Source organism: Mandrillus leucophaeus, unplaced genomic scaffold, assembly GCF_000951045.1.
Source record: "Mandrillus leucophaeus isolate KB7577 unplaced genomic scaffold, Mleu.le_1.0 Scaffold43, whole genome shotgun sequence".
Classification (NCBI taxonomy): domain Eukaryota; kingdom Metazoa; phylum Chordata; class Mammalia; order Primates; family Cercopithecidae; genus Mandrillus; species Mandrillus leucophaeus.
The window spans coordinates 3,695,685-3,707,207 of record NW_012104587.1 but is presented as its reverse complement, the minus strand read 5'-3'; the positions used below and the strand labels follow the sequence as shown (position 1 = coordinate 3,707,207).

The 11,523-nt window shown below is 45.6% G+C and overlaps 1 protein-coding gene across 2 annotated transcripts in view; it reads left to right on the top strand.

Moving 5' to 3' along the window:
* Positions 1 to 76: 76 nt before the first annotated feature.
* SF1 (splicing factor 1) overlaps positions 77 to 11,523 on the top strand; it is a 13,270-nt gene continuing 1,823 nt past the window's right edge. For both annotated transcript variants that reach the window (XM_011993512.1, XM_011993511.1), the window contains exons 1-12: positions 77 to 330; positions 1,190 to 1,318; positions 4,310 to 4,385; positions 7,411 to 7,563; positions 7,767 to 7,856; positions 8,212 to 8,395; positions 8,483 to 8,598; positions 8,694 to 8,801; positions 9,530 to 9,710; positions 9,973 to 10,246; positions 10,565 to 10,624; positions 10,737 to 10,916. In XM_011993512.1, the coding sequence (XP_011848902.1) occupies positions 234 to 330; positions 1,190 to 1,318; positions 4,310 to 4,385; positions 7,411 to 7,563; positions 7,767 to 7,856; positions 8,212 to 8,395; positions 8,483 to 8,598; positions 8,694 to 8,801; positions 9,530 to 9,710; positions 9,973 to 10,246; positions 10,565 to 10,624; positions 10,737 to 10,916 (1,648 nt within the window). In that variant the 5' untranslated portion in view covers positions 77 to 233. The remainder of the gene's footprint in view (positions 331 to 1,189; positions 1,319 to 4,309; positions 4,386 to 7,410; positions 7,564 to 7,766; positions 7,857 to 8,211; positions 8,396 to 8,482; positions 8,599 to 8,693; positions 8,802 to 9,529; positions 9,711 to 9,972; positions 10,247 to 10,564; positions 10,625 to 10,736; positions 10,917 to 11,523) is intronic.

Below are 11,523 nucleotides of genomic sequence, written 5' to 3'. Positions count from 1 at the left end.
GGCCTGGTTCTAGGGCCTCGAGTGCGCACGCGCGCTGTTGGGGAGGGCTGGGCGGGCAGGAGGCGCTCTGTGCGCAGACGCAGTGAGGTAGCTGGGCTGTGCGGCGCAGTTCTATAGACTCGGGGCCCCCTATTGCCCTTCAGTCCGCTGGTGTGGGGAAGAGGGGTGGCGGATGTTCAGCACTGGACGGGGTGCTGGTTGTGAATGCCAGCAGGGTGTGAAAGCCTCACCTGATGATGTGCGGCGGCTCCTTTCTGGTCTTGAGGAGCCAGAATGGGAACCATACCAAGGATAGCTGCTCTGCTTGTATAAGGTTTTCATCCGGGAGAGGTTGGCATGCTTCAGGTGATGGTTGGGTCTGATCTTTTTTGGTCTCTTTTGGGGAGAGAACTCTAGTTTTTTAATCTCCGTTCAGTATCCTTAGATCTCAGTCTGACTGGCTCTCCTGTCACTTTGTTTTAAAAAGTTTTTCCTTCTGATCGTGTATCGCCTGGGAAATAGAAGGACTCTTGTGCTAAATGTAGGGAGTTTCTGCCTGTGTATGGGGAAAGGACAACTTGGCTGCTGTTGTTGTTTGTTGAATTTTTGATAGATCCTTTTAAAAGTTCAGACTCTGAGTGTCCAACTGGCCAGGAAAATTGAATGCTGATCTTGGCCAAACTTACGAAGACAAAAGTGATCTTGTTGAAGAATTGGGCTTTTCCCACTTGGTAGGGTATAACTAGGTTTAGCTTTCCTCCTGCCTCTCATAGAAAAGTGACTGGTGAGGGGAGTGGAGGTGGGCGGAGCCCCCAGTCCCATCAGGGCTGCTTTACAAACCTATGATTCTTCAGTGTATTTGTGTCTCCCCTGGGGATTTCAGAGCACTCATGGTTGATGTACTATATATCTAACACACTCTGCAGTCGTATACATTAAGATTACCACGTTTACATATTTGACAGTTTCTCTAGACAAAAGAAGGTGAAATGTTAACTTGCCTGACCCAGGACCACATACCCTTGTAGTGGCCATAAGCTTTAAATCTCTGATCTCTGAGGTTTGTTTTCTGGTTTTTTGCTGTTTAAGTTTTAGGTTAAGCTCTCAGTTTCACAATCTGCTGAGTTTCTGTGTAGTACCTTAAATACCCTTAACTGTCTGTTGGTAACTGTTTATATTTACATTTGATGGGCTTTGTCTCTGCCTTTAGATTTCCCAAGTAAGAAGCGGAAGAGGAGCCGCTGGAACCAAGACACAATGGAACAGAAGACAGTGATTCCGGGAATGCCTACAGTTATTCCCCCTGGACTTACTCGAGAACAAGAAAGAGCTTATATAGGTAAATATACGTTCTGCATCCAAATGCACTTTGAGATTGTTACGATTTATTCTGAGCAAGATCTGCATTTCTTGAAAGTTCGAGATTGTAGTTATCTCTTTTGAGATGAGATATTTTCATGACTTTGGTATCATCTGTCAGTTTTTGCCCAGTGAGTTCTGCATTTGCAGCTCCTTGTTTTGGTCTGTTCATAACTGCAGTGTTCTCCATGAGTGTCAGGAAGGTAGGGTCTCACTTAGGGGTAAGAACAGTCCCCAGACCAGCAGCCCACCCTTTTCAGCTGCTGCTGTTCATTGCCAGTTGATGAGGTGAGTGTCATCTGCCTCTCTGGACAGGCCCCAGTGGAGAACACCGCAGGTACTGTAAACCAAGTACTTTTCACAGCATGGCCTTTCACCATAATTTCATATTTCTCCCCCTAAAATGTGGTCTTTTACTTTTTATAGGTACTTTCTGAAAGAAAAAAAAAAACTGACAAAAAGTGGTTCTGAAAGTGTGTTTACAATTTATCCCTTTTTATTTTCTTGAATTTAAGAATTTAACCTTCCCTTCAACATCTTTTCTGGTTTGGTTTATGGAGAGCTGTCTTAAAATGAAGGCTCTTGTATTTACTCTTAACTCTGCTGGGAAAGGGATATTGCATGGATATGGAATGAAGTGCTAGGATAAAAAGGTTTTATCTGCTGGGAGGTTTTGAGAATTAAGAATGACTGTCCACAGTGGAATTGAAATTAACTTCAAAATTGCTTTTTTGAAAAAAAGTTTTTAATGAAAGTTTTACCTTTTAAAGCTGTCTCAAAAAAGTTCACTTGATAAACATTTTCTACTAACTAAATAAACATCCCCTTTGGAGGAAATTCGGGCAAAGACCTCCTAAGCCTACGAGGCTGTGGCCTTCACAACCAAAACGCTTCAAGGCCAGCATGTTACTACTATTGAGGGTCTTAATTTCCTGTTTTTTAGACTGCTGAGAATTTTGAGGCGTTGGAATTGTCTGTCTCCTTTCACAGTATTACTAATACTTACTCTTTCCCCTGCTGTTCCTGTCTACTCCCACCCATTCCCTTATGTCTCATATTAGACCATTCTGGGTCTTTACAACCTTGTGAAATGCCCCTAGCGGAGTGATATCCCAAGAACACAAGCATACTTAGAAAATGGGAAGAGCACAAATTCCTTACATCTCTCCATTTCTCTTTCTGTGGAGGGCTGGTTAGTTCACTGGGCCCTAAGGGCTATTTATAGCTATAATCAAAATAGATAGAATCAAAGGAGAGGTGTAGTTCTTCACAGAAGAAAATGACCCTTTTTATTTAGATCAGGCCACGCATCTCCATAGTCAGTTAGGAAGACTCACCTTCCCCTCTCAGTGAAGGTGACTCTCACCTCGAGGTGTTGAGCTTAATACTCAACTGCAAAGTCAGAATTTTTTAGTATAAAGGAGCTTGGGGAGCCATGTGTCTCACTAATTTTCTGTCTTCCACAGTATATACTGCTTTGTCCAGGATGCCCTCAGTGTCTTTTTTTTTTTTTTTTTTTGGGAGAGACGCAGTCTTACTCTGTCGCCAGGCTGGAGTATAGTGGTGCGATCTCGGCTCACTGCAGCCTGCTCCTCTCAGCTTTAAGTGAGTCTCCTGCCTCAGCCTCCCAAGTAGCTGGGACTACAGGCACACGCCACCACGCCCAGCTAATTTTTTTTTGTATTTTTAGTAGAGACAGGGTTTCACCATGTTGGCCAGGATGGTCTTGATCTCTTGTCCTCATGATCTGCCCGCCTCGGCCTCCCAAAGTATTGGGATTACAGGCGTGAGCCACTGCGTCTGGCCGGTATCTTTCGATAATAATGGGTTTTCATTTCTTCAGGGTTTTAGTGTGTGGGTGTGGTATAGTCCTGTGGATGTATTTAAAGTTAGAAGCAATCTTTGGTTAGATGCATTAATCCTATCTTGGAACCAGCTCAATTTTAACGCAACCTAGTAACACTTGCCCTTATTGGAGATGCCTGCTCAAAATTCTCAGATGCTACGAAGGTAAGGAACAGGTGGTTATTCCGCACGTTGAAGAAAGCTGCTCTGGCTCTGCAGTTCCCATTATCTTGGAAAATCAGCCGTGTAACATTTCCCTGGAGTCACTGGCAACTTTTGTGAAACCCTCATCTCTCTTTTTCATGCACAGCCTCATTGGTCAAGGCCCGAGAGCCACGTACATTGTCCTTGATCACACATTCCATTCTTCTACATGCCTGCTCCCCATATGAATAGCGAGCCTGAAAAGAAATTCTTAGCACTTTATGGTTACTGGTTTATTAAGATATGTGGTTTGTCATTTAATGTTTGAATAAATATTTCGTATAATTGAATAAAAGCTGCAGGTATTGGGAGACCCTTACTAGTACAGGTCTGGTTGTACAGAAAGAGTATGTACAAATTCTGTAAGGTGTTGAATTTTGTTGTTAAATGTCTTATTTAAGGAATTTTAAATGCGGTATTAATGAAAATGATCTTTGCTCAAATGGTATTTTTCCTTGTCCCATGTTAATTGGGTCTCATTTTGGGCTATGTTTAATATTTAATGAAGAAAAACTCAATTCTTGCCCTCAAGTAATTTGATGGGAATCGGGTATTGGTGACATAACATGGTTTTTGGTTCTGGGTACCAATTGTAAGCAAGCCTTGGTGGGGAGGAAGAGGTGAAACACCTCGTAATTGCTTGGATGTTAGCCTTAGTGAACAGTCTTTATTGCTAACCCCTCTTCCAACAAACTGTTTGCTTCCTTAAGTGATAACCATTTTGAAGTGAAAAAAACCTATAGATGTAAAAGGACTCCTGCCGATAGGTGGTTGGGGGTTTTTGCTTCAATGTGTTCACTGATCAATCGTCCCTTTCAAAGTCTCCGAGTTCTTCATGCTTGTTGTTGAGATTTGAGATGTTTATTGGTAACATTGTCTTTTTTCCATCCTTTTTTTTCTTTCCTAACCTGGTTTCTTCCAGTGCAACTGCAGATAGAAGACCTGACTCGTAAACTGCGCACAGGAGACCTGGGCATCCCCCCTAACCCTGAGGACAGGTTGGGAAACAGTTTTAACCAGCTGACAGTAACGCTTTTACCTTTTTCTCAATACGTTTTACTGGTGGCAACATATTGTGTCAGTTCAATAAAATCCTAGTATGACGACTGTACCCTGACCACTCTGGGGATTAAGGTTTAATTAGAAATAATGTATGGTCAGTCAACAGTTAGAAAATTGGAATAAAACTTAAATGTTGGGAGAATAAAAGTTACAGGAAAATGGACAACTGGTTTCCAATTGGTAAGCATGTAGATCTTAACCTGATTTACCCACCCTTAGGGACAGTGAGGTGACCTGTTAACCTGCCTTTTCAGTACCTGCTTTGGCCGAAAGCCCAGGGCATAGAGTTTTTCTCACAGGTACACGGTGCAGGGACTAAAAATATTTTTGAGCATCACTGAACTTGAGCAAGCCAGGAGCTCTGGTCCGCTCATTGCTGCAGTCTTTCTGCTCATGGTTTTGAGATGGTTTCAAAATCAGATGAGATTTCTAACCAACTTCCTTCACTGCCAGTTAACTTTCAGCCTTGGCCATTGCCTTGGGGGTGTTGGGAGGGGCCAGAATATTCTCACCTATTTTGGGAAGGCATGCAACCAACCCTAAATTACTTTTTTTTTTTTTTTTCCTTAAAGGGAGCGTGGGCCTCAAACAGCTGTGGTCATGTCATTTCAATTTGCAGTTTCTCTCACCTCAGAAAAATAATTTGTGTGGGGGAGATGAACTTTTTTAAACTGGAGTTTTATTAGCTGATTGAACAGCTAAAATTGGTCATTTAATTTGAAGGGCAGTAAGTCTCTCCCTCTCACTGAATTTTCTCTTAGTGCATACAGCATAGTTGAAAAGACTTTGCTTTAAAAAGTAGTGTTTTTGGCTTTTGTTACCTAGTTAATAGCTTTTTAAATCAGGAAGATGATGTAATGGCTTTAGAAGTCACTCACTCATGCATCTTTCTTCCGCCCTTTGCCAGGAAACATTAACTTCCTTGTTTCTGCATATTGACTCTTTAATTTTACTTACTACGTTTGCTATATTTTACCTATAGATAGATTTTGGTTGTAGGGTTGTGTTGTGTTTCATTTCTTTTTAAAGTTTTTTTTAAAAAATTTACATTGTAGGTCATAGACCACAACTGTTTAGTGCCTTTTTGGCCTTTTTCCCTTTAATAATATGTCTACAGGTCACCAGTCAATTCCTCCAAAGGTTGAATTTTTAACAAACCTTCTTTGCTTCCTGGATAACTGGGATTAGAATTTAGTTGATCTAGCCGATGCCTATTGGAGGTGAAGAAGTCGGGCCAGTCTAACCTCTAGAATACTAGTTTTTGCCTTTCACTTCTGCAATTTGGGAAGAGGTTAAACTGTTGTGAGGCCTTCACATGGCCAATTGGGTAATTGGGTGCTGGTAAGACTTGTTTTTGTAACTAGCCAAGAGTGCTTAATTCTAGACAGCTATGGGGTGGGAATTAGAAATGTCAAGCATGTTAGAAATAAAACCAGAGCAGGGTTTTTCCTCCCTTGTATTCAGTTTTGAAAGAGGCCCTAATGCCTGATTGGTTTTGCTTTTGAGCCCAGGTTGGAGGGAAATGCATGGGTTTTCTTAATTAAGATAATTTATTAAAAAGGTGTTATATCAATTAAGCCACTTTATTGTCATTTCGATGCTGCTTAACTTGCACAGTAAAACATGTTTAAAACTTTTCTTGTAGACTTAAATGTATAAGATGGTAGTCTAATGAGCTGGGGTATGTTTGCTTTTGTTCACTTTTACTGGATTGTGCTAACAGTTTATACAAATGCTAGAAACGGAGGTGTCATTTAGCCGTCATTAGCCATGAACAAACCTGACCTTTTATTCCATCGTGTGTGTAACGTGGTGTGACATGGTTCCCTTTAGGCTGAAGACAGTGGGAGCAGCCGAGTTCAGTCCTTGCTCTCCAACTAGGCAAGGTTCTCTCAACTAAACCAAGGGTATAGGAGTCTTGACTACTTTCAGGATGTTTTTTTAATAACCTGATCCACATGGTCTCTTCCCTTCTTGCAGCTGCTACTAAATTTTCATTCAGAATATCAAGCTATGGTCCTTTTTGTAATCTTAACTCAAAATTCTAGGAGTGTAACCTCTCTTTTTTATTACCGCAAAATCCAGCTGTGGTAAACTGACCATTTTATCATTATATTTTTTTACTTGTAGCAACAGCATTTTACTCCTTAAAAAAATGAGAGAGAGAAAATCTGCTTTCTGGACTTGTAAACTCTGGTGGAGAATCATAGGTTTTCCCCTTGCTGTTTGCAGGTTCAGACCCTAGACAAGTATTTGACCAAATCTGCATTTGCAGCCTCTCGCAGAAGCTGCTTTAGCACTTTAACGTTTTTCTCTACTCAGACTCCCCAACCTCGAACAGCCAGAAAACAGGTTGTCTCCTGGGCCTTGGACACAGCCAGCCAGGCCATTGAAGGAAAAGCAAAGACGAAGCCTTGAACCATCTCTCTCCATTGTGGGGGCCAGTAGCTGCAGTAGCCTTCAGTCCCAGTTGCATATAAGGAGCTCATGCGCACTATGTGTTAGGGGTACAGAAGCTTTTCCTCGTAGGGCATTAGCTCTCCAAGAGTGAACATTTTGCCTAAACTTGGGGTTTCTGTGGTTCATAAAGTTGGAATATTGTAATTTTTTTTCAAATGGAAGAAAATCCATATTTGGCAAGAAGACTCCAGGGGATGATACTGTCCTTGCCACTTACAGTCCAGAGATTTTCCCCAAAGGATAGACATTTTTTCTCTCATCACTTCTAGATGCAAAACCTTTTATTTTTTTCCTTTCTCACACACACCCCAGACCCTTAATGTTCAGCCAGCTTCCATCTCCCCATTCCACACGATCTTGAGTAGCACACGTTATGGTCGGTTCCTCCGGAGTGTTGTATTAGGGTCTGAGAGGCAGAGGGGCTGGGAAAGACTTGTTATAGTCCGTGTGGGAATGAGAGAAGTCGGGGCAGAATAGTAAACGGGAGTCTGTTTCCCACAGGTCCCCTTCCCCTGAGCCCATCTACAATAGCGAGGGGAAGCGGCTTAACACCCGAGAGTTCCGCACCCGCAAAAAGCTGGAAGAGGAGCGGCACAACCTCATCACAGAGATGGTTGCACTCAATCCAGATTTCAAGCCACCTGCAGATTACAAGTAAGCAGAGGGGCTAGGTCATCTGGGATGAGGACACATGCAGATCATGGGTGACCTGCTGGGATGGAACAATATTGGCACTACTCACCTCTTACCCAAATCACCCATAATTAGCACTTGGTGTACCAGTAGTTAGTTTTAGAAAAGCTACTGACTGCGTCATTCTCCAGAAATGTGTGCAGTGACAGGCTTTTCTTTCTTAGACCTCCAGCAACACGTGTGAGCGATAAAGTCATGATTCCACAAGATGAGTACCCAGAAATCAACTTTGTGGGGCTGCTAATCGGGCCCAGGTGAGTAACTGCTAGTCTATAGGATATAGAATTCCTTTAGAGCCTCTGAGATGTGTCTGTTTTGTGCCTAATTGGGTAGTGTTGGCTTGCTTTTCCCCTTTTTGGTAGGACATTCATTTTGACTGAATTAATGCGTTTCTGTGAGAAGGTGTTTTAACTTCCGCGCTAGTGCGGAGAAGTCAAATCCTCAGGTTTACTGTGGCTGACTGTAATGTAGAGTTCATGGAGCTTTTGGTGGGAAAATCCAATTCTCTGTACTTCTGGTTTCCCACCAGTGTCAAATTGGTCCAGCCTCTGTTCCCTCTTGAGTATGAACTTGTCAGGTATAAACTCAGTCATTTCTGCCTTTCTATAGAGGGAACACCCTGAAGAACATAGAGAAGGAGTGCAATGCCAAGATTATGATCCGGGGGAAAGGGTCTGTGAAAGAAGGGAAGGTTGGGCGCAAAGATGGCCAGATGTTGCCGGGAGAAGATGAACCACTTCATGCCCTGGTCACCGCCAACACAATGGAGAACGTCAAAAAGGCAGTGGAACAGGTGAGTGGTGAGCCCAGAAAGGAAGCCTCTTGGCAGAAACCTAGGCGGAAGCCCTAAGCACTTAACTGTTCATTGCATATTCACTAGATAAGAAACATCCTGAAGCAGGGTATCGAGACCCCAGAGGACCAGAATGATCTACGGAAGATGCAGCTTCGGGAGTTGGCTCGCTTGAATGGGACCCTTCGGGAAGATGACAACAGGTATGTGATCAGTTTAAAGGAGAGTGTGTGGAGACCTGAAGAACCTGTGGAAGTACAGATTGTCCCCTTGCATTGACCTCTTTTTCCCTTAATAGGATCTTAAGACCCTGGCAGAGCTCAGAGACCCGCAGCATTACCAACACCACAGTGTGTACCAAGTGTGGAGGGGCTGGCCACATTGCTTCAGACTGCAAATTCCAAAGGTGAGGGGCTGGCTCTTGCGGTTTCCTGGTAGCCTGCAATGTGCAGGACAACTCTTTTGTCACATTAATTGGTTGCTGTTAATCTTACCAAGAGAAACATCCTTTCTGTTAGTGTGGTCTGTAATGGTGTGATTTAAAGCCCAGGATGATTAGAAATAGGCTGTACAGATACCCGTTTGTCTTAACCCCAAGAAAACTGGAAGCTTCTATTTTCAGTATAAATGTTTTCATTGGGGCTCAGTGGGAAATTCACTGCTTTTGCTGTTCAGAATTGGTTCAAGAAGACTAAGCAGTCTCTACAGATTTCTGACCAGTCGCAAGTCAGCACTGGATATCAACACTTTTTGACTAACTGGCAAATATGTAAAGGTTTGTTCAGGAAGTTCGTTCTGGCAGTTGTGCCAGTCTTGCATAGATTTTCCTTTCCTCAAACTGGGAATAAATTTTGATGAAATTGACTTGAGAGAACCTGTGCTTCCTCGATGGTCAGGGTCTCCTGTGCTCTTCACCCAGGGCCCCTCTGCTCTGGTGATCCCAGATGCAGAACTGGGCACGAAACTGAAGATCTAATGAGACTGTTGAGAGCCATGCCCAGTAAGGGGTTAGAAAGATGTGTGATGATCTGGTGATTGAATTCTTCAAAAGTTTATATTGGTTCCTCAGGATAAAAGCTTCCTTCTTAACAAATTTTTCCCCTTTCTCTGTTTGTGTCCCTCACCTCACTTCAGGCCTGGTGATCCCCAGTCAGCTCAGGATAAAGCACGAATGGATAAAGAATATTTGTCCCTCATGGCTGAACTGGGTGAAGCACCTGTCCCAGCATCTGTGGGCTCTACCTCTGGGCCTGCCACCACACCCTTGGCCAGTGCACCTCGTCCTGCTGCTCCCGCCAACAACCCACCTCCACCGGTGAGCCTGGGGGCTGGTTCTCTTGGTCTGGCTTCTCCATTCTCTACTGCAGAGACTGGGAGCTATGGCCACGTGGTTTGGGTAGAGCCGATAGATGGATGTGAATGGCAACATTGTTCTTCCGGGATCTCAGGCCAGTTTGGGGACTTCTCACTTTGGGAAGACCTTGTTACTGTGTTCTGGTCCTGTGGCATTACCAGAAGAACAATGTTGCCACTAGGGGGCACAGGCAGGGACGTTGGCGGGAAATGCTCTCATGTAGTCTCTTATGTCTACCACTCAGAGCCGCCCACCCTGGATGAATTCTGGCCCTTCAGAGAGTCGGCCCTACCATGGCATGCATGGAGGTGGTCCTGGTGGGCCCGGAGGTGGCCCCCACAGCTTCCCACACCCATTACCCAGCCTGACAGGTGGGCATGGTGGACATCCCATGCAGCACAACCCCAATGGACCCCCACCCCCTTGGATGCAGCCACCACCACCACCGATGAACCAGGGCCCCCACCCTCCTGGGCACCATGGCCCTCCTCCAATGGGTAAGTAAGTGTCAGACCAGAAACCTTGGGGCTTTGGGATAAGCAAGGGGTTATGTCAGGTCACTGTTTGCTAGAAGCAACTCTCAAGTAGCTGGGCAATGTGCCAGATCTGCCTGACTTGCTTGGGTTATGGCTCTGGAAGGAGCAAGATTCCATTCTGGTTCAGGGAGTGATGCTGTGTTGGGTAGGCACAGACCTGCCTTTTACAGGCATGGTTTTCAGAACTCGCGTAAGGATAGCAACTCAGGTTATCACAGGGGTGGCTTCTCTGGCCAGTTCCAATGTCCTGCTAAGTCCCTGCTCTTTCCTTCCATCAAGATCAGTACCTGGGAAGTACGCCTGTGGGCTCTGGGGTCTATCGCCTGCATCAAGGAAAAGGTAATGGCTGTCTGCTGACTGTGGGTCTTCACCTAGGCTTGGGTGAGTGGGGGCTCTGGCCCAAATTCCCCCCTTTCCCTGAGGCCTCATCTTTACCTCCACCTACCCGCAGGTATGATGCCGCCGCCACCTATGGGCATGATGCCGCCACCGCCGCCGCCTCCCAGTGGGCAGCCCCCACCCCCTCCCTCTGGTCCTCTTCCCCCATGGCAACAGCAGCAGCAGCAGCCTCCGCCACCCCCTCCGCCCAGCAGCAGTATGGCTTCCAGTACCCCCTTGCCATGGCAGCAAAGTGAGTAGAATATTTTGGGCTTGTGGGGGTGGGTGGGATGGGGGTGGGGCTGACAGGAACCATAGAGCCTCACACAAGCAGGCAGGTGCCTTGGGATGAGCCCCTGGGCTCTGCTGGGGTTGTGAACAGAAAGGGCCTCCTGGTCCAGGGGGTGGAGGGGCATCTTGAAGAGGAGAGCTGATGTTTGGTGTGGTTGTGTCTGAGGAGAGGTTCGTGGGGGCCTGAAGGGGAGCCTGCTATTGTAGGTAGGGGGCCAGAAGTCCAGAGCCTCGCAGGCTGAATGAGCGGCTGGCTGGACTGAGCCGGGTGCATATGGGTCGAGTGGGATGGTGCATGCTTGCTCTGGCGAGGGCTGTGATTGGGGTGAGAGACTGCAGAGGTGGGACCGGGCAGTGGGGAGAGAGCAGCTGTGACCTTGAGGTTGAATGTGCCGTTCGGTGGTGGCGGCGGCTGGGCGGAGGGACATCAGAGCTGTTCTTGTGTCTGGTACCTTCCCCTCAGCCCTTCCAGGGGCATTGGTGACAAAGGGCTTACTCTGTTAAGCCCAGAGACCTCGAGGCTGACCCCAGGGTAGTCGTGCCCACCCCTCCACTCCCCATCACCAGCC